The sequence below is a fragment of the Moschus berezovskii genome, chromosome 1 (genome assembly GCF_049115385.1).
Source record: "Moschus berezovskii isolate FMDL1 chromosome 1, NW_MosBer_1.0, whole genome shotgun sequence".
Taxonomy (NCBI): domain Eukaryota; kingdom Metazoa; phylum Chordata; class Mammalia; order Artiodactyla; family Moschidae; genus Moschus; species Moschus berezovskii.
The window spans coordinates 10,222,803-10,245,748 of NC_142460.1; the positions used below are offsets into that span (position 1 = coordinate 10,222,803).

General features: G+C 45.8%; 2 protein-coding genes and 1 long non-coding RNA gene across 7 annotated transcripts in view; 2 read left to right on the forward strand and 1 right to left on the reverse strand.

Moving 5' to 3' along the window:
- Positions 1 to 19,916, reverse strand: LOC148778662 (uncharacterized). The gene is made up of 4 exons (XR_016037172.1): positions 15,771 to 19,916; positions 3,706 to 3,759; positions 3,553 to 3,588; positions 1 to 617 (listed from the first exon to the last, which is right to left on the reverse strand). It is a non-coding gene; the product is annotated as an uncharacterized LOC148778662 (long non-coding RNA).
- LOC148778663 (melanoma inhibitory activity protein 2-like) lies at positions 13,766 to 15,220 on the forward strand. Its single transcript, XM_088842935.1, has one exon. It carries the CDS (start codon positions 13,766 to 13,768, stop codon positions 15,218 to 15,220), a length of 1,455 nt encoding a protein of 484 aa, XP_088699061.1.
- Positions 19,908 to 22,946, forward strand: part of LOC129552281 (2-hydroxyacyl-CoA lyase 1-like) — a 21,474-nt gene continuing 18,435 nt past the window's right edge. For 2 of the 5 annotated variants that reach the window (XM_088835215.1, XM_088835216.1), the window contains exons 1-2: positions 19,917 to 20,304; positions 20,490 to 20,594. In XM_088835215.1, the coding sequence (XP_088691341.1) occupies positions 20,215 to 20,304; positions 20,490 to 20,594 (195 nt within the window). In that variant the 5' untranslated portion in view covers positions 19,917 to 20,214. Of the gene's footprint in view, positions 20,305 to 20,489; positions 20,766 to 22,946 lie in introns of all 5 variants that reach the window. The other 3 variants (XM_088835207.1, XM_088835225.1, XM_088835218.1) reach the window with 3 other exon arrangements.

Consider the following 22,946-nt stretch of genomic DNA (forward strand, 5'->3'; position numbering starts at 1 on the left):
ACTTGAACTCCTGAATGACTCAAGCATATCTGTAAAGTGCTCTCTATATACTTAATGCTCAATAAACACTTTGCTGATTTTTCCTCCCAAACTGAATCCAATTTTAATGAAGTAAATACTATTTAAGTAATTTGCATACACAGCTTCAGAGGCAGTAGTTGAGAGCATAGATTTATAACTAGGCTGCCTGAATTTCAATCTCAACTCTGTCACTTACAACACTATGTGAGCTTGGCCAATTTACCTAATTTTTCTATTCCCACTCCATTTCTCCCCTGTAAAAAGGCCATGATAAAACTTCCCTCCTTGAAGGATTAAATGAGCTAATACAAGTGTTTGGGGCCATACACAGGACATAGTAATTGCTTAGTAAATATTAGCTACTGCGATTTAACTGCCCAGAAGAGAGGCTATACAACTTTCTTTGGGAGGCAGTTTCCTTTGGGAAGGCAGCAGCCTAAATCATCCTGATACATGTCAAATCCTACCAAAGAACCTAAGTTAAAATTTCAAGCAAATATTCTTCAGCACTAAAACAAGTTCAGTGATGCAACCTGTGAACCTGGAGACCCACGCTCTCCTTGGAAACCCTCTTCACTGGATTCTCCACGCACACCCTGCAAAATGAATAGAACTTAGTTGAGTTCACCAGGCATCTTCAGTGTTCCTGGAAGGCAGTTTCCCTTGCAAGATGGCACTTGAAAGCAGTAAGAGAAAGACAAAAAATATCTGTGGGTCTGTGTTCAGTCATCCTAGGATCAGAGTTAAAGAGGAAAGGAGGAGGTCCCACCTACTTGGTTGGGAAAATGAAAAATCATATTACTGTCTTTCCTAGTCTCCTTCCAATACCTAAGCTAGTGATAGAAGGAAAAACACTTTGTTTAAACAACCCAAACTCCCATTTTACATAATAATTGGTTCTTAAAAGCTCATCCTCTCCTTTTAAGGGCTGTGGGCTAAATGCTCACCAGTGTTAAGGACCTTTATCCCATTTGAGAAGACTCAGAATGCTGAACTCAGCGGCAAGCGTGACAATTTGTAACAGAGCACAAAAAACACACCAAAAAATTCGCAAAAGAACTGGCTTTAAAACCTACAGATTCTTACAGCATGAAGCTAGTTTTCTAGGCAAGGGATGATCTGTTAAAATGATTCATCTGGTGACCGATTTAATACCTCCCTCAAATGAATACTTTCATTTCTACAGAGACGATACATTTTCCACGACCGAGGGTAATAATCTACTTTGCAAATGATGCTGCCTTCTTTCTTACGTTGCTCACGAGTTGCCCAGATCACTGATTACTCACATATTTACAAACAGAAGAAATCCTATACTCAGAATTAATCCATCCGTGGACCGATTATTTGTGTTTCATAAGTTTTTAGACCATTCAGATAAATGGGAGGCACATCTGTTCGTCTTTACTGTTAAATCATTATGTTCTTTAAGAGCTGATGTCTAGATTTATAAATGTGGACCAGGTTTTAAGAGGCATGAAGCTAGAAATGTTGAAATTGGTTGTGAAATGCTGCCTAATCTGCACATCACATTAGTGACATCCATGGAGTAACACATCAGAAAATGACGAGGTTGTAGACAGCAAAGCCCAAACTCTTTTACTGCAACTCCATGCCTGTACACTTTTCAGGATTCTTTCATGGAACTGTAGTTAATTTACAAGGCTGTGTTAGTTTCAGGTGTGCGGCAAAGTGACTCAGTCATAAACCTTGCACGTTTGAGCATATTGGAGGCAATCAGTTTTGTCAAAGAGCTTTATGATTAACTAGTAATAGGTGAACAGAACACAAAGCAAAGGGGGAAAGAGGGTGACTCAAGGAAGACCAGAGTTAAACAGCTGTGAGTAACTATGCATCAGTCACCATCTGAACCGCAAACTGATTCAACCAAAAGTGGAGAAAATACGTATATTGTAAGATGAGGTTGGGGGGGGTCAGCATATGGAGGAGACGGACAGGTTAGAACATATTCTTCTCCTCCGCTGGGAGAAATCAAAAGAAAAACATCTAAAACTGAAAACCAAGAAATAACAAAGGAAGCATGCTCTTTAGGAAAATGGCAAAAAAAATACCTAAAGGAACAGCCCCACAGGATGAAAATGAATGCTCCTGAATTCATGGGAAACAACAGGCAGGGAACCATTTTCACGACATGCTTGTTGAGTGCAACTAGATTTTAAATTTATGTGCAGGTTCAGCTCTGGTTTAAATTAAATAAAAATGAAAGATACAGGAGGTGGAGTTTAGTTTAGGGAACCAAAAACCCAAGACCCATCTGAGAAGAAGACCTTCTATCAATGGCTATTTAGATAAACTGCACAGCAAAAGTATTAAATAATTCAAGAGTAGGAAATTCCTTCCACCAAGTAGAGCCACTGAATTTCTCTGAAACTGAGCCTGGTCAACTCACAGTCTATTTCTTTCTGCCTTGTCGGGGGATAAAAACAATAGGCTAAAACCCACTCCACTGTTCTTGCTTGGAGAATCCCAGGGATGGGGGAGCCTGGTGGGCTGCCATCTATGGGGTCACACAGAGTCGGACACAACTGAAGCAACTTAGCAGCAGCAGCAGCAGCAAAATGATAGTTCAAGACACTATTCCTTTCACAAGTGTTAAAACTGAATTCAAAGCACAGAAACAGTCTATTTAAGGATTTATTTCAAGTTTTAACATTTTACAAGAAATAATACTTTAGTTGGTGTTTGGATGTGTGAGCTTAGGATTTCTCAATACCTTTGCTTTTGCAACGTGTGTGGTTTGAAGACACACATGCCCACTCACTCTCTCACCCATTCCCAACCTCAGAGATGACTTAAACCAGTCTCTGACCTTTCCTTCATCCCCAAACATGGGAATTCTAGAAAAAAAAATACCAGCACAGCATGACCAGAATCTGTTAGAAAGGAATCTATGTAACAAATTTTACTCCACTTTGTACAAAAACTTCCAAGAGTAACCTTGATCTTTGGATTTGAATCCAAAGCTATGTGGCCTCTGACAACAACTTCACCTTGCTAAACTGATATTTCCTCTCTTAGCCATAAAAAGTAACTAATGATGCTCATAACTCCTGGGGCTGCAGAAAGGTTTACATGAGGCCATATAAATGAAGGTCTAGTGCAGTGAGTGGTACTGAATAAGTGCTCAGTAAAATCACAGAGATATCCCATTCCACCTGCAAATCATACCATTCCTTCTTTGGAAATAGCAAAAGCTGTCTTTTACCTTTATTTAGTGACTATGAGATCCCTTTATGCACCCACTGAAAATCCTGCTTCTTTAAATGGAAAAATCATTACTTCAGAGGTAAAAGCAACTCTTTGAGGTATTACCTTATTTTCCATCTAAATGAAATAGCAGGTTGGAGAGGCAGCTGAGAACCATATAAACTTTCCTTTCTTCTTGGAAACTTCCCAAGGATGATGCAGCCTCCAACAACCCAACTAACATTCCCCTTGACCCCAGAGAGGACTTAGATGAAGTAGCCATATATGTGGGACAAACAGCAAGTCTCCCCAGCAAGCACTGACCTTCAGCCCTGGCAGGTCTCATCTTCCTCTTGAACCCTAAGGACAGAAGGGAAGCTGAGAACTTACAATAGGAAACAAGCCAGTTTTCACCCCAGCCTACCTTTCTGCTCCACAAAAGCAGATGAAATACATCCCACAAGCAGCCACATCTACCTGAGGGCCAACATTCCCTATTTCCGCCGGAGGTCCATCAATACTGGAACTTCCCTGGAAAGCAAGAGGTAAAGTGAATAGGTTTAGATGTCTGGGTTGACTCTCTAGACATGGGCTGTCCCATACGCAATCCAATGTGGCTGAAAGTGAAAGTCACTCAGTTGTGTCCGACTCTTTGCAACCCCATGGACTGTATAGTCCACAGAATTCTCGAGGCCAGAATCCTGGGGTGGGGAGCCATTTCCTTCTCCAGGGGATCTTCCCAACCCAGGGATCAAACCCAGGTCTCCCACATTGAAGGCAGATTCTTTACCAGCTGAGCCACAAGGGAAGCCCAAGAATACTGGAGTGGGTAGCCTATCCCTTCTCCAGCAGATCATCACGACCCAGGAATTAAACCAGGGTCTCCTGCATTGCAGGCGGATTCTTTACCAACTGAGCTATGAGGGAAGCCCTCAGTAAGAATATGTAAATTGGGAAAGTATATAAAATACAGAAATGAAAACATTTTATGCAAAGCTGTTCTCCCAACTGTTATTTATAAAAGATGATATTCTAAAACAATTTACATATTCCACAATATGAGGGAAGTGTTATTTACGTTATGGTAGGAATGCTTATTGAAATTATGTTTATCAGGAGTTTTTAAGGTAGAAAAAAATGTGTTATCATGCTGTTCTTTTCAAGTTGGCTAAATTTTATGAAAAAATAATTTATTCCAAATAAGGAGAAAGACAAAATGATGATTCCTCACTTTTTATATTGTTTTAGAACATTTTTTTAATAAGCTCATGGAATCCTCATCTGCCTTTCTCATGGAGAGGAACTTTGCATAAACAAAAGATCAATAGACTGATGGCTTTCTTGGTTACTGGAACTACTGATTTTTTTCTCTATATTTTACTTTCCTGAATTTCAAAGTATCTCTAGCAAGTGTTACTTTCACAATGAGAATTTTTTAAATAATAAAGTAGGTTGGATGAGGGAAAAGGCTTTACTAAAGCACTCTCACAATTGCTCTAGACAAAATATTCTTTTCTAAACTATCATTTTCTCATTTCAGTATTATTTTTTTGCAGCCAGCATAGTAAAGGAATTATTTGGGCAGATGCTAGAACGATTGCATAAAAGATTGTACAGAAAGAAGAAATACACAGTCTCAGAGTATCACTTCCCAAACTAGTTAATCTTGGAAAGAGGGAAAAGCATGTTCACACTGGATAAATCTGGTGAACATTATCTTAATTAAGTGACAAAATCAACGTACCAATAATGAGACAGCCAGTAAAGCCTGTATGCGGAAGACACCGGTTCAATTCTTGGGTCGGGAAGATCTCCTGGAGGAGGGCACGGCAACCCACTCCAGTATTCTTGCCTGGAGAATTCCATGGACAGAGGAGCCTGCTGGGCTATAGTCCATGTGGTTGCAAAGAGTCAGACATGACTCAGTGACTAAGCACAGCAATGAGATAAATGACAGTGTCTCTTCTACTGACTGAGAAGGATTCAGGATTAATTAATCTTCCAAAAATGTTTAGCCTGGCGGGCCATAGTCCATGGAGCCACAAAGATTTGGACACAATTGAGCACACATACACATTAATCAGGAAACAATTATAAAAATCCTTATTGAGGGATATTTAGCAAAATAACTGGTCTGAAATGTCAATGTCATGTAAATAGACAAATAACTGGGAAACAGTTGTGATTAAGATACCTCAGAGCCAAGACAGCTCAATGCACCATACGATGCTTGACTGGGTCCCAGAACAACAATAAAAACAGCCATAAGGGCATTCTTGGGACAAGTATGGAAATCTGAACAGAGACTATATATTAGAAAATAATTTTGCATCCATATAGACATTTTTTAATGACGCTAAATAGTCATCACAGTAATGACTCTACTGTGCTTATATAGGAGAATGTCCTTGCTCTTGAAAGATAAATGCTGAATATTCAGAAGCAAAATGTCATACTTCCAACTGATCCTCAAATGACTCAGCAGAACATACGCATATATCCTCTATGTATCTGTGCAGAGAAACATTAAGCAAATATGGCTCAAAAATAACAACGGGTGTTCACTATGCTATTCTTGAAACTACAACGTTTTTCTGTTTTCAGTTCAGTTCAGTCGCTCCGTCGTGTCTGACTCTTTGCGACCCCATGAACCGCAGCACGCCAGGCCTCCCTGTCCATCATCAACGGCCGGAGTCCCCCAAACCCATGTCCATCGAGTCAGTGATGCCATCCAACCATCTCATCCTCTGTCGTCCCCTTCTCTTCCTGCCCTCAATCTTTCCCAGCATCAGGGTCTTTTCTGTAGTTTTAAACTTTTTCGAAATAAAAAAACTGGGGGAAAATTAATACAAGTTCATCACAGAATATTTCAGCATTTCAGAGAATAAGATTAAGATAAAGAACTGTATTAACTGCTGGGTGTTTATCCTTCTCGGATAAATAGATATAGATACATTCTACCAATCTGGACCCTTTGGTGAATACAGAGTTTTGTAATCTGTTTTTTTCACATGAGTATTATACCATGGATGTTTTCCTCATTACAAAATAGTCTTCTAAACTATTTTTCACGGTTTAATAATAGCCTAACGTGTGAAGGTGCCACTGTTTATATGAACAACTTGTCACTGGACTTTCAAGCATCAAAGTGATTAAACGTCTCTACATCCAGCATCCTTGGAGCTAAATCTTTGAGTTGGCCCATAATAAGCTTCTGGATAAATTTCTAGAATTGTGAGGACTGGGTCCAAGTACACACACACCTTAAGCCATGGCAGACACAGCTGTGACTACACAATGCTCTCTCAACCTTTTCTTCCTTGCTAAGAAAACCTCAGCTTTGTTTGCTGCAACAACACACCAGGCTCCAAGGGACCAACTTATGATGGGTCTAAACCGATCTTCGCAATCTCATGGACTTTGGCAGAGACTTGCTTTCTCTGGCTCTCTTAAAACGGGGTGAGGGCGGGTGGGGAGCACAGGGCCCAGCCAATGGGCCAAATGAGCTCTAAAGAGAATATTGCTGGGTATACTCAGGTGAGGAAGAGCCCCTTTCCTTCCAGCATCTTACAGGCATCTTATGCAAAGGTGAAGACGAAATGCTTTATAGTGTCAATCCCAGGAGCCACACTGAGGATGGCACTGTGGAAAGAAAGGTGCTGAGTCCCTGAGGACACTGCTGGGTTTTGATGACATCACTGAGCTGGTGTAACAGACCTGGAGTCACCGACCCCTAGACTATCAAACACATTTATTAGATAAACAACGTCAGTCAGGCTGTCACTTGCATATTTAAAACAAAAAACATGAAAAACAACAGTCCTGATGGATGTATGTTATCTGATTGCCTTCCAGAAAAGTCGGATTGGTTTTCATTCTCCCCAGAAGTGTGAAGCCATGACCAGTTTCCCCTTCCTTCCCCAAACACTAGGCATTTGGTAGTTTTTCTTTCCAGGTTACACTGAAACTGCACTTTACATCAACTCAGAACTAACACCAAGGAAAGACTGCTCTCTAGAGGGCTCTCTTCTCATAGCACTTCACAGGCTACAACGTCAGCTCAGCTCAGTTCAGCTGCTCAGTCGTGTCTGACTCTTTGCGACCACATGGACTGCAGCACGCCAGGCCTCCCTGTCCATCACCAACTCCTGAAACTTGCTCAAACTCATGTCCACTAAGTCGGTGATGCCATCCAACCACCTCATCCTCTGTCGCCCCCTTCTCCTCCCGGCTTCAATCTTTCACAGCATCAGGGTCTTTTCCAAGGAGTCAGTTCTTCCCATGAGGTGTCCAAAGTATTGGAGTTTCAGCTTCAGCATCAGTCCTTCCAATGAATATTCAGAACTGATCTCCTTTAGGATGGACTGGTTGGATCTCCTTGCAGTCCAAGGGACTCTCAAGAGTCTTCTCCAACACCACAGTTCAAAAGCATCAATTCTTCGGCGATCAGCTTTCTTTATAGTCCAACTCTCACATCCATACATGACTACTGAAAAAACCATAGCCCTGACTAGATGGAACTTTGGTGATAAAGTAACGTCTCTGCTTTTTAATATGCTGTCTAGGTTGGTCATAGCTTTTCTTCCAAGGGGCAACCATCTTTTAATTTCATGGCCACAGTCACCATCTTCAGTGATTTTGGAGCCCAGAAAAATAAAGTCTGCCACTGTTTCCACTGTTTCCCCATCTATTTGCCATGAAGTGATGGGACCAGACGCCATGATCTTAGTTTTCTGAATGTTGAGCTTTAAGCCAACCTTTTCACTCTCCTCTTTCACCTACATCAAGAGGCTTTTGAGTTCCTCTTCACTTTCTGCCATTAGGGTGGGGTCATCTGCATATCTTGAGGTTATTGATATTTCTCCCGGCAATCTTGATTCCAGCTTGTGCTTCTTCCAGCCCAGCGTTCCTCATGATGTACTCTGCATAGTAGTTAAATAAGCAGGGTGACAATATACAGCCTTGACGTACTCCTTTTCCTATTTGGAACCAGTCTGTTGTTCCATGTCCAGTTCTAACTGTTGCTTCCTGACCTGCATACAGGTTTCTCAAGAGGCAGGTCAGGTGGTCTGGTATTCCCATCTCTTTCAGAATTTTCCACAGTTTATTGTGATCCACCACACAGTCAAAGGCTTTGGCATAGTCAATAAAGCAGAAATAGATGTTTTTCTGGAACTCTCTTGGTTTTTCCATAATCCAGCGGATGTTGGCAATATGATCTCTGGTTCCTCTGCCTTTTCTAAAACTGCTATTTATCCGATAGCATAATTACTCTTATTGGAATTTGGTATATAATTTTAAGTTACTATTTTAAAAACATAAGATAGTTAATCTAATTCTCATGGATAGATTACCTCTCCATCAGTGGACCTTTCAGAATTAGTATAAGTATTGTATTTTGTTTTAAATGAAATTCCAGTATGCTTTATACCATCCTCAAATTTTGACATTCGGAACAATACAGAAGACCCTTTCTGTATAAGAAGTCCTGTTATTAGAAATCTGTACAATTTAATATTTGCAGGGGGGAATTTTTACCAGATTTTTAAAAAGCAATGCCCCCAAACCCTTAACAATACAACATTCAAATTTTTAAGTGTTTCTTTTAGCTTGCTTCTAAATCCATTGATTAATGTAGGGGAGTTGATATTTCACAATTGGTTTCTTATTTAATACCTTTTTTAAAAAAGCTTTGTTGTGTCAACTGAAAAAAGTTGACAGCTTAAAAGTTGAGAATTGTTTTATTTGGTGGGTTTTCTGAGAACTTAAGCCTGAGGGACTGCTCTGAGGAGGTAAGGGGGAAGCCAGGATAGACAAAGAGGGGCTTTGCAATAAATACCAGATAGCTAGAACATCAAAAGGTAACTGCTTATTAAAGAAATGTCTCAAGTTAAAGAATTTGAGGTCAAAAGCGATCTTCTCTGTACACCAGTACCAAATCGAATCTCAGAAAGAGAGTTTGGGTGAAGTAGAAAAGAATATCTCAATTGCTTTGCCAGGCAAAGGGGACACAGTGGGTTAATTCCCTCAAAACCAAGTGTCGCAACTTGGAGAATGGAATGACAAATTTTATAGTAAAAGAGGGCGGATGTGAGAGTTGGACCTTAAAGAAGGCTGAGTGTGGAAGAATTGATGCTTTTGAACTGTGGTGTTGGAGAAGACTCTTGCAAGTCCCTTGGACTGCCAGGAGATCCAACCAGTCCATCCTAAAGGAGATCAGTCCTGAATATTCATTGGAAGGACTGATGCTGAAGCTGAAGTTCCAATAGTTTGGCCACCAGATGCTAAAAACCAACTCAATAGAAACAAATCCTGATGGGGATTGAGGGCAAGAGGAGAAGTGGGTGACAGAGGATGAGATGGTTGGATGGCATCCCCAACTCAAGGGACATGAGTTTAAGCAAGCTCTGGAAGACAACGAGGGACAGGGAAGCCTGGCTTTCTGCAGTTTAAAGAGTTGCAGAGTTGGACATGACTTAGCAACTGAAAAAACACAGGGTGTGATCAGCTCGTGGACATGCTTCTGATGCATTGGTGGTAAGTAAAACTACCGCACAATTGCACTCATCTCACACGCTAGTAAAGTCATGCTCAAAATTCTCCAAGCCAGGCTTCAGCAGTATGTAAACCGTGAACTCCCAGATGTTCAAGCAGGTTTTAGAAAAGGCAGAGGCACCAGAGATCAAATTGCCAACATCCGCTGGATTATGGAGAAAGCAAGAGAGTTTCAGAAAAACATCTATTTCTGCTTCATTGACTATGCCAAAGCCTTTGACTGTGTGGATCACAATAAACTGTGGAACATTCTGAAAGAGATGGGAATCCCAGACCACCTGACCTGCCTCTTGAGAAACCTGTATGCAAGTCAGGAAGCAACAGTCAGAACTGGACATGGAACAACAGACTGGTTCCAAATAGGAAAAGGTGTAAGTCAAGGTTGTATATTGTCACCTTGCTTATTTAACTTATATGCAGAGTACATCATGAGGAACGCTGGGCTGGAAGAAGCACAAGCTGGAATCAAGATTGCCGGGAGAAATATCAATAACCTCAGATATGCAGATGACACTACCCTTATGGCAGAAAGTGAAGAGGAACTCAAAAGCCTCTTGATGAAAGTGAAAGAGGAGAGTGAAAAGGTTGGCTTGAAGCTCAACATTCAGAAAACAAAGATCATGCCATCTGGTCCCATCACTTCATGGGAAATAGATGGAAAAACAGTGGAAACAGTGTCAGACTTTGTTTTTTTGGGCTCCAAAATCACTGCAGACGCTGATTGCAGCCATGAAATTAAAAGACGCTTGCTCCTTGGAAGGAAAGTTATGACCAACCTTGATAGTATATTAAAAAGCAGAGACATTACTTTGCCAACCAAGGTCCGTCTAGTCAAGGCAATGGTTTTTCCCGTGGTCATGTATGGATGTGAGAGCTGGACTGTGAAGAAAGCTGATCACCAAAGAATCGATGCTTTTGAACTGTGGTGTTGGAGAAGACTCTTGAGAGTCCCTTATACTGCAAGGAGATCCAACCAGTCCATTCTAAAGGAGATCAATCCTGGATGTTCATTGGAGGGACTGACGCTAAAGCTGAAACTCCAATACTTTGGCCACCTCATGCGACGAGTTGACTCACTGGAAAAGACTCTGATGCTGGGAAGGGTTGGGGGCGGGAGGAGAAGGGGACGACGGAGAATGAGATGGCTGGATGGCATCACCGACTCTGTGGACATGAGTTTGAGTGAACTCCGGGAGTTGGTGATGGACAGGGAGGCCTGGCGTGCTGTGATTCATGGGGTCGCGGAGAGTCGGACACGACTGAGCGACTGAACTGAACTGAAGAGTCCCCACTGTCAACCTTCAGTTCAATTGGTGTGGGCTCTATATGCTTGTGGGCAGCCTACCACCATTCACTGTTAACTTCTCCCACCTGGAGGGGGTTTCAGTATCTGCCAAATAGCTCAGAGATATTGTCGTGTGTGTCTATTGGTGGGAACCGGGACCTTGCCCCAAAGCTGCTCTTGATCGATTCTTCCTGGTCTCCCATCCCCTCCCTTCCATAATTAACAACTGTTTGAATCTGTTAACTGGGACTCAGGGAAGGTCATGGAGGCTGAATGAAGGCCATTTCCTGTAATCAAAGAAATGAGGGACACAGAAAGTCCAGGAGCCCCCTAGGGCCCTGCATGGTATCAAATTAGCGATTTTCCCTGTACAGGAAGATGCAGGGGTCTGGGTTCATGGAAATCGCCAATATGATGTGCAGTTGAACTTTCTAGGGCTGGCATCTGGCTTTCCTCCATGCTGAGTCCCTCAGGGTGCACAGTCCAGGGTGGATTCAATGACTGACAGCTCGATGGCTGCAACAACTTTTTGTTTACTCATATGACAGGTGACATTTTTCATCCATAGCTGTTTTGCTTCAAATATTGTTTTATTTAAATGTTTCTAATATTTGGCAGTCAGAATAAAAATTTTCCCTTGAGGGCAAACACACACACTCCACTACACACAAATACGCATACACCAGGGTGGGGCAGCTCAATCACTCTGCATGGGAAGGGAACCCTGGGAGCTGAATAAGTGAACACTCAGGAAAGAAACGAAGCCTGGGCTCTGAGTGCTGACCAGCAAGAGCACCAGGCTCCTCAGGGGCCTGAGGCTTCTGTCTGAGCATCAGGAACAGAGGAAGCAGGAAGGAACAGCTCACCTCCTGGAGACAGGCAGGCCTCAGGAGGCTGTGCAGGGCCTGGGTGACCAGTCCCAACCTGGACACATGGAACGTGTCAGTTCAGAGTTACAAATCATATCTACCGGTATGAGCAATATAAAATTTTTATCAATACTGTTTTCTTAAAAGCACAAAAGAGGGAGGAAATAAGAGGACAGAAACACAGGAGAGGCAAGGGAGGTAAAGAGAGGATGAAAGAGCAGAGCGGGGAGGAGAGGAGGGAGGTGGGACAGCCCGGGGGATGGGCGGGGAGGGGAACCACTCCTCCCGCTTCTTTAAACGCCGCCCCACAGAAGGGGCTGCAGAAGTACAGCCAGCCCAGAGCCTTTTCTGGAATACTTGTCTCTACTGCCTTGTTTCTGCCTTTCTGTTGTTCAGCAGCTCAGTCGTGTCAGACTCTCTGTGACCCCGTGGACGGCAGCACATCAGGCTTCCCTGTCCTTCACCATCTCCTGGAGTTTGCTTAAATTCATTCCATTGAGTCGGTGATGCCATCCAACCATCTCATCCCCTGTTGCCCCTTCTCCTCCTGCCCTCAATCTTTCCTAGCTTCAGGATCTTCTCCAAAGAGTCAGATGCTTCAGTCACTAAAGAGTCCCAGACCACTTTATGGGTCAATAGTTTTAACTCCATTTCACACATTTTAGGGCTAGCTGGGGACTCTGGAGATCACTGTCATTTCTTCATCCCACATTTGAGCCTTTTTAAAGATTGACCATGTGAACTTGCAGGCTTGGTTCTCACCCTGAAAAGGGTCTGACTTCCCTCAGGAGGGTTTGCTGCCCGCACCCCACTCAATGCACCAGGGGCTCTTGAGCCTTAGAACTGTTGGGACCTTTGCAAAGGTCTCAGATGCCAGTTCCCTTGCTTCCCTGTCCAGTAAAGGAACTGAGTATGAGATGCTAGGTAGAGTCTGAGAGCCTGACTAGGAGGATCTGAGCATGGGCCTGCCAGAGATACTAGGAGAGACAGACATGGTTCAATGGGATTCAAACAGGGCAAATTGAGCCACTACACCCTTCCCTAGGCCACTTCTACGAGGACTGTTGTGGGTTACAAATCCACTCAGGGGCCTGTAAAATGGGAAACATGGGCTGCAAATGGCAGGACCACACTAGGAAATCAGCCCAGGTCACCACGTCACCTGGGAGCAGAGTCCCCTTGTACCAGGGACACAGTAAGAACGTGCTGGATCCACAGAATCTATGCGGCTGTAAGATCCTGACGTTCAAGCTGATTTCTCCTGAGCTGTTGGCGCTGGGGTACTCGTCTCACAGCTAACAGCTGGTGGCAATGCCCTCCAGTCCTCAGCTCTGCCTGCATGGTGACCACACACAAGGGGAGAGAGAGCCACAAAGGAGGGCGGGCCCTGGGCTTTGGTGACAGGCCCAGGCTTCTCTGCAGCAGGAGGAAACTTTCAGTCCAGAGACTAGGCCTCACCCCAGGAAGAGGCCCCGCCACTTGCCGCTGAGCGTGCCTATGCACAGAAAGGGGCGCAGCCTGGCCCTGCTCTGACCCCGAGGTTTGCTGAAGGGCCAGGTGCGCCTAGACGGCCCAGCTCCAAGCTGAGATCAGCTGTTTGCACCTCCTCCCAGGCCTGTGTAGGGGATTAGATCTCTATTTCAGAGCACTCTGGGAGAACCGTTTCCTGGAACCTGGCTGGCCTCCCCTCCCCCAGCCTAACTGATCAGCCCTGGTTGTCAGGCACCTGTTTACCTTGGAGACGGAACACTTCGCAGAGTTCTGAGCGGTCTGTTGAGGCCGCCGGGACACTGGATCTCAGACACAGAGCAGTGGAGCCCTCGCAGACATGAAGGGTCTGCTGCCTGCCCTGGGATCTGCCTTCCAGGTGATGCTGGAGCATTTATGGGGCACTCTGCTGGTGGTTCCTGAGAGCTGGACACACGACTCAGGTCTCCCTGAGTTTCGCTGGGAGATCCTGGTATGTGCTGTGGTACTGGTTGTCATGGTAAAGAGATGGCACAATTTAAGGAGTGTGAAGTCGCTGGGGAAAAGGTCTTCTGCCCATGAGGAAGTCTGCGGAAAATGTAGTCAGAATGTTGGACCGCGGGCTCAGGCTGAGGAAGCCCTCAAGCCGCCTCCGGTGGAGGCCAGTCCTCCCACGTTACAAACCTTGTGCTTGTCGGCCATGAACGCAAACCTGAGTGGGTCAGCGTTTCTTGACACCGCGGACTTCCTGGAGACGGCATGGAACAGCCAGTCTTCTTCCCTTTCCCAAGTTACTGATGGAAAACACACCTTAAAAGCATCAGAGGGTGGTGGAGAACGACCTCAGAAGAAACAAATGACTGATTTGAACAACAGTGTTGATTTTCCAGAAAGTCCAGAACCGTCTGACCGAGAAATCGAGAGAGAAAAGCAGCGAGTCCAGGAAAAGGAGGGCCTGGGAGGAGGCCCGGAGCCGCCCAAGGCCCGCGAGGAGCGGGTGCTGGAAGACAGGCTCAACCGACTAAGGTCCACAGCAGCACTCCTGCTGGCTGTCTTCACCTTGCCCGAGCTCTTTGGAGACTGCGCGGATGCAGGGAACCCAGACGGCCAGCCAGGGAAGGAAGCGGAGAACGGCCACCCCGCTGTCCAGGGGTCGGAGGCTGCCCTGGAGGCCGTCGGTGAGGCCGCTGACTGCAGCGTGTCCCCGCCGCCTCCCGACGAGGGAAAGCAAGCGCCCGCCGGGCGCCCGCGGGGAGGTCAGCGGAGGCGGGAGGCACTCCCGGGACGAATCACAAGCCTCCACGTGCAGGAAGCGGCCCTGCGGTGTGAAAATTCACGGCTCGACGGGGAGATCCAGCTGCTGAGGCGGAAACTTCAAAGCCTGCCCGAGTCCCACGACCGCTGCGCGATGCAGCTTCACGGAAGACTGTTCAGGGAGGAGGCGCGCTGCTTGGAGTCGAAGAAGCGGCTCCTCGTCGTGTGCAGAGAGCTCAACTCCGAGTGTCAGATTCGCAACCTCTCCCGGAAGATAGCTGGAGACCTGCGCGGAGAACTGGAGAGAACCGTCGCCTTCCATCGCCAGGAGGTGCGCGTCCTCGAGGAAAGGGCTCAGGAGCGCCGGGCAGCGGCCGCGGGGATGGAGCGAGCGCTCAGCGCGCTGATCCGGGAGAACGCCCGCCTCAGGCAGGCGCTGGCCCAGGCCGAGGCCGGCTCCCAGCTCCTCCGGAGGGGCCCGCATGCGCCTGCTGCTCCACCTGCAGCCCACGGGGGCCCGGAGAGGGTAGGGGAGGCCCTGGGTCCCGGGGCCCCCTGGTGAGGCGGGGTCCAGCCGGAGACTCGGGGACCCGCGGGCTCCGCACAGCCGGGCCCGGACACTCACGACCAGGACACAACATCAGCCTGTGTTTTCCCTTTTGAAAGTCATTTCTGATTTTCTCTTTAGTTTTAGCTACTGTAACTTAATCGATTGTTTTTTTCAAGTAGATAAAGCATTATAGTTTGTAAGATGTTTTCAATTTTTCATTTACCTGTATTTCTGTTGAAGTAATTTTGATATGTGCTTTTTTTTTTAGTTAAGTTACTATTATTCAACTTATGCCACAATTACTCTTATTAGTATAGTGTTATAACTTTATGGTAGTATTATTTAAATATACAGTCAGTAATATAATTCTCATCAATACATAAGATCTCCACTGGACCTTTTAGTATTACATAAGTATTTTATTTTGGTTTATCTTAAATGCCCACTATGACGTCAAGCATCCTTTAAGTTTGACATGGATGGAAAAGTTTAATACAATACCAGACCATTTCTGTATACTATGGCTATTTTTAAAAATCTGAAGAGGTAACTTAATTTTTACCTTAGCAAACTTCAGTTGGTTGGTTTCGGTGGAAACCTCGTGATGAATTTTGCTGATGTTCTTTTGGCAAGGGGCCAGAATCCACACCACCTGTGCTTCGATGGCTTCTTCACAAGTGTCACATTGGTGTCAGCCTGGAAGAAGAAAGGGGTGAGGGCGACAGGGACAATTCGTGAGAGCAGGACTGAAAAGCGCCCCCTCGTGAGTGCAGAGCATACGAAAACAATGAAGAAGGGGCACCGTGATTTCCGAGCAGAAGAAAAGGACGCGATCGTTCTGTGCCGTTGGGATGGTGATGGTTTTATCAGTCTGTGGTCAATGAGATACACTGTTTTGCCAGTGACAAGGAGACCCCTCAGATAAGTCAACCATCCACAGTGAAACTGTGTGATGAATGCAGGGAAGGTGTAGCTAAAATGGAACAGATCACTTCCAAATACAGGGTGAGAATAAGAAGCAAGAAATGGTGCTCAGTTTTGGTGAGCTATATGATTGACATAGCCATGAAAAGTGCATGTCAGCCACACAGAGCCTGTAACCCAGGTGCCTCTCTAGACCTCGGGGATTTTCGAAGATACGTTGCACATTTCTACTTGGAGCATAATGCAAATCTGTTACCTTAAGGCAGATTAAACAGACACAATGAAGACATTAAGAAAACACAGAAAAGTCACAACTACACAGCAGATTGTACCCAAGCAAACATGATGTATGTATACAATTAAATAACTAATATTTCTTTTTAAAATGTAGAGTTTCAAAAACTGTTATAACAAATGATCTGTAAAAATGTTGAAATCCATTGGTACCTTTTGTATGTCTAATTTTGATACAAACATATGGGAAATCAAAAAAAAAAAAACAAACACCAGCACATTCAAACTATATATCTGTCAATGTACTGCTTCCTACATTCCCAGTTTAGTAATAGATTCTTAAGATGGATCCTAAATATACAGATTGGAAGACTTAAGATTTTGTAACAATGTCTATGTAATAACTTTTTCTTTTATTGTTTTGTTCAAGATAGTGTTTGTTTCTCAACATTCCCAAGGTTTATGAAGTCAAAATTAAAGTTTTCTCTTCAGGGCAAACACACATACACACGCATGATACAGACAGATACTGGTCCTATATGGTTGTTTTGTAAAAAACTGAAAATGTAAAAATAGTTTCAAAAATGTTTAAATGTTTTAAAATAAATAGTGAAAAGAAAACGTGTGTTGATATAATTTGTGTATAGAGAAAATATTCCTAAATTGTATGCACAGAAATGAGATTACCCGATGCTCCAATAGGGTTCCGAGTAGCACGAGTCAGACACGACTGAACGACTTCACTTTCACTTTCATGCACTGGAGAAGGAAATGGCAACCCACTCCAGTGTTCTTGCCTGGAGAATCCCAGGGACAGCAGAGCCTGGTGGGCTGCAGTCTATGGGGTCGCACAGAGTTGGACACGACTGAAGTGACTTAGGAGCAGCAGCAGCAGGGGGGACAATGGTCTAGTGGTTTTCCCTATTCAATTTAAGTCTGAATTTGGCAATAAGAAGTTCATGATCTGAGCCACAGTCAGCTCCCGGTCTTGTTTTGAAAACAGTATAGAGCTTCTCCATCTTTGGCTGCAACAAATATAATCAATCTGATTTTGGTGTTGACCATCTGGTGATGTCCATGTGTAGAGTCTTCTCTTGTGTTGTTGGAAGAGGTTATTTGCTATGACCAGTGCATTCTCTTGGCAAAACTCTATTAGCCTTTGCCCTGCTTCATTCTGGAGAAGGCAATGGCAACCCATTCCAGTACTCTTGCCTGGAAAATCCCATGGACAGAGGAGCCTGGTGGGCTGCAGTCCATGGGGTCGCTAAGAGTCAGACACAACTGAGCGACTTCACTTTCACTTTTCACTTTAATGCATTGGAGAAGGAAATGGCAACCCACTCCAGTGTTCTTGCCTGGAGAATCCCAGGGATGGGGGAGCCTGGTGGGCTGCCATCTATAGGGTCGCACAGAGTCGGACACGACTGAAGTGACTTGGTTCATTCCATATTCCAAGGCCAAATTTGCCTGTTACCCAGGTGTTTCTTGACTTCCTACTTTTGCATTCCAGTCCCCTATAATGAAAAGGACATCTTTTTTAGGTGTTAGTTCTAAAAGGTCTTGTAAGTCTTCATAGAACCGTTCAACTTCTTCAGCATTACTGGTTGGGGCATAGGCTTGGATTACCATGATATTGAATGGTTTGCCTTGGAAATGAACAGAGATCATTCTGTCATTTTTGAGACTGCATCCAAGTACTGCATTTCAGACTCTTTTGTTGACCATGATGGCTACTCCATTTCTTCTAAGGGATTCCTGCCCACAGTAGTAGATATAATGGTCATCTGAGTTAAATTCACCCATTCCAGTCCATCTTAGTTTGCTGATTCCTAGAATGTCGACATTCACTCTTGCCATCTCCTGTTTGACCACTTCCAATCTGCCTTGATTCATGGACCTAACATTCCAGATTCCTATGCAATATTGCTCTTTACAGCATCAGACATTGCTTCTATCAACAGTCACATCCACAACTGGGTATTGTTTTGCTTTGGCTCCATCCCTTCATTCTTTCTGGAGTTATTTCTCCACTGATCTCCAGTAGCATATTGGGCACCTACCGACCTGGGGAGTTCATCTTTCAGTGTCCTATCTTTTTGCCTTTTCATACTGTTCATGGGGTTCTCAAGGCAAGAATACTGAAGTGGTTTGCCATTCCCTTCTCCAGTGGACCACATTCTGTCAGACCTCTCCACCATGACCCGTTCATCTTGGGTAGCCCCACATGGCATGGCTTAGTTTCATTGAGTTAGAAGAGGCTGTGGTCCATGTGATCAGATTGGCTAGTTATCTGTGATTATGGTTTCAGTGTGTCTGCCCTCTGATGCCCTCTCGCAATACCTGCCATCTTACTTGGGTTTCTTTTACCTTGGATGTGGGGTATCTCTTCACGGCTGCTCCAGAAAAGCGCAGCCACTGCTCCTTACATTGGACGACGGGTATCTCCTCACAGCCGCCCCTCCTGACCTTGAACGTGGAGTCATCTTGGACCTAATTAATTTTAATCAGTTTATGTTATGCCCTTAAGCTATGTCATCCTATCAAAAGTTGTGCCTGCCCCCTTCCCTCCGGTTTCATAGTATTCCTGAGCCCCGTCCAGGCCCACAATGTTCCCTCTACAATCTTCTGGAGGGACAACCAGAAAATAGCAGGCTCTTGGGAGGGAAATACTGTATAATATCCAATTCCTCTAGATATTCAGGCCTTCATCTTCCATGTTTCCTACAACTTATACAACATCAGCATCTCTCAGTGACCCTGATAGGGAGGGAGACAGGCACACAGTGCCTGCTAGAAGTCCATCTGTTGGCATCCCTTCAGAGGCAATTGGGCTTCCATGGATAATGTTTGTCACTTTGCGAGTTAGCCCTGCAGGCCGTTTGGGCCCAAACCCTTACCACCCTTCTCCTAAAGTTACAAACATACCCCCTGATCAAATCTCCACTCCACTATCATGGAACATCTGGTCTGTTGCCTGTTACCAATTTGTTCTTAAGCCAATTACTAACTCCTACGACCAGAACACTGCCCTCTTGTAGGCAACATTGCTCCACCTAGCCTAGTATTAAAATACTTTAAGATCCAACCAGTCCATTCTAAAGGAGATCAATCCTGGGTGTTCATTGGAAGAACTGATGCTAAAGCTGAAACTCCAATACTTTGGCCACTTCATGCGACGAGTTGACTCACTGGAAAAGACTCTGATGCTGGGAGGGACTGGGGGCAGGAGGCGAAGGGGACGACAGAGGATGAGATGGCTGGATGGCATCACCGACTCGATGGACATGAGTTTGAGTGAACTCCGGGAGTTGGTGATGGACAGGGAGGCCTGGCGTGCTCTGATTCATGGGGTCGCAAAGAGTCCGAGACGACTGAGCGACTGAACTGAACTGAACTGAACTGAACGAGCGCCATCCCACCGCTCGCGTCCCAGCAAAACCCGCGCTCAGCCCCCGGAGCCACGCCCCCTTCTGCCGCGGCCCCGCCCCTGCCCGTCCGCCCAGCTCTGCGCAGGCGCCACCCGCCCTCTCGGCTCCGAAAAGGCTCCGGGCGGCGGGCGGAGGCCCCAGACCCCGCCGCGGTCCCGCCTCTCGCGCGCTCGGCGGAGGCCTCCGCCCCCTCCTGCCGCTCCCCGGGTCCCGTGAGGGGCGGGCCGGGGAAAGGCCGGCCCTGACCGGAGAGCGAGCGTGTGCCGGCGCCTCAGCGCCCGTGGGCTGCCGCGCCCCGCTCCGCCCTATTTAGAGGCGCCGGTCGCCCCTCCGCCCTCAGAGCCGCGGCCTCACGGTTGGCGGCCTCAGGGCTGGACCCACTGGGCGACTCCGCGCCGGCCTGCTCTCCGCTGCGGCGGGATGTCGGAAAGTAACCTGGCGGCGCGCGGTGACGCGCTCGAGGGGCAGGCGTCCGGGGCGCGAGTCATCGCCCAGGCCCTGAAAGCCCAGGTGAGGGGCCGGCCCGCCGCGGGAGCTACGGAAGCCGACGGCGCCGCCGCGTCGTCCTGGAAACGGGGACGCGGCGGGACGGGGCGGCGAGCAGAAGCGGGGTGCGCGGGAGGTTTTCTTTTTACCGCCTCGGAAGGGCGGGCTGGCGTGCCGGCCTCATTCCTCTGCTCTTGGCCGCCCCCCAGGACGTGAATTACATGTTCGGCGTCGTGGGCATCCCGGTGACCGAAATCGCCCTTGCTGCGCAGGAGGCGGGCATCAGATACGTCGGGATGAGGAATGAACAGGCAGTAAGTATGGACTCAGCCCGGCGCGTTCTCGGGGGTGAGTAACAGTGATGGCGGATAGTTCACTGCAGACGGTCGCTGCTTACCGCTCACGCCTCTAATACTTCACGCTGATCAATCACAACGCTCCTGGGAGGCAAGACCGACTGTTGATCGTCGCTGCAGATGAGAACGGTGAGGCTCCAGTTAAAAATAAATGTAAAATTGTTAAAACACACACACACACAGAGAAGTGAAGAAACTTGCTCACGGAGACAGCTGGTATTGGCGGAACCAGGATTTGAACCCAGGTAAAGAATGCTCTTTGATACTGTTCGCTTTGACTGTGTCGATCACAATAAACTGTGGAACATTCTGAAAGAGATGGGAATCCCAGACCACCTGACCTGCCTCTTGAGAAACCTGTATGCAGGTCAGGAAGCAACAGTTAGAACTGGACATGGAACAAAGGACTGGTTCCAAATAGGAAAAGGAGTACGTCAAGGTTGTATATTGTCACCTTGCTTATTTAACTTCTATGCAGAGTACATCATGAGGAACGCTGGGCTGGAAGAAGCACAAGCTGGAATCAAGATTGCCGGGAGAAATATCAATAACCTCAGATATGCAGATGACACTACCCTTATGGCAGAAAGTGAAGAGGAACTCAAAAGCCTCTTGATGAAAGTGAAAGAGGAGAGTGAAAAGTTTGGCTTGAAGCTCAACATTCAGAAAACAAAGATCATGGCATCTGGTCCCATCACTTCATGGGAAATAGATGGAAAAACAGTGGAAACAGTGTCAGACTTTATTTTTTTGGGCTCCAAAATCACTGCAGATGCTGATTGCAGCCATGAAATTAAAAGACGCTTGCTTCTTGGAAGGAAAGTTATGACCAACCTTGATAGTATATTAAAAAGCAGAGACATTACTTTGCCAACCAAGGTCCGTCTAGTCAAGGCAATGGTTTTTCCCGTGGTCATGTATGGATGTGAGAGTTGGACTGTGAAGAAAGCTGACCGCCGAAGAATCGATGCTTTTGAACTGTGGTGTTGGAGAAGACTCTTGAGAGTCCCTTATACTGCAAGAAGATCCAACCAGTCCATTCTAAAGGAGATCAATCCTGGATGTTCATTGGAGGGACTGATGCTAAAGCTGAAACTGCAATACTTTGGCCACCTCATGCGACGAGTTGACTCACTGGAAAAGACTCTGTTGCTGGGAAAGGTTGAGGGCGGGAGGAGAAGGGGACGACGGAGAATGAGATGGCTGGATGGCATCACCGACTCTGTGGACATGAGTTTGAGTGTACTCCGGGAGTTGGTGATGGACAGAGAGGCCTGGCGTGCTGTGATTCATGGGGTCGCGGAGAGTCGGACACGACTGAGCAACTGATCTGATCTGATTCTCACTCTGGAGTCCTTGCTCTTACAGCCACACAGTGTGGAACTCTGCCAAGTCTACAGAGTGTCAGAATCGGAAGGGACAGTTACCTGGTCTGAATCCTGGCCCCCTGTGCTTCCGTCGTATAAGGAGCTATTGTTGTGTGTCTGTTTCTGTGTATTTTTTGCCTCGCCTGACTTCCCTATTAGGCTGTGAGTTCCGGGGGATCACAAATAACTTATTTCTTCTTCGCACATCCGTGTCCCCAGTTTATCCGTGGGGCCTGCCCATGATAGTACCTGCAACATGAATGGGGCAAGGTCCCGTCTCAGGGTGTGTAGTAGGTGGCTCTGCAGGGTGGCGCATCACAAATGGTAAAGCCATGACTGAACTCCAGCGATGTCCCAAGACCCAGGCCAGTGCTCATGCCACGTCATCACGTTGCCACCCTTCTTGGAAGGAAGCCCGAGAAAGGAGGTTAGGACGTTTTGTCAGCCCCGTCTCATTTCTTCCTAAAGGGCATTTAGCATTTTCCCAGATTATCTTGTGTTTAGCACCTTCGCCCTCTTTCTGTAATTGGCTGAAGTGCAGTTTAAAAATAAAAACTAACCGTATGAAGGCCATAAAGGAAATTTCAATCCATCTCCAAGCAAGGATTGAAAATATACAATGTGTGTGACTGGACCATGTGGAAATAAACTGGAATTTAACAACAGGAAGATGGAAAATCCCCAAACATTTGAAAGTTCAATACATTATAAATATTTGAAAAGATTAATTAAAATCAATAAACTTCACAGCAGATTGATTAAGAATAAAAGAGGAAAAAAATACAGATTACCAGTATCAGGGACAGATTACCAGTATCAGGGATGAAAAGGGAGATGTCACCATGGAGCCTAACTAACCAGTGGGGTGAAGAAGAAATCCCAGTGGAAAATGGAAAACATTTTGAATTGAATGATGATGAGAAAATGAGATCTCAAACATGTG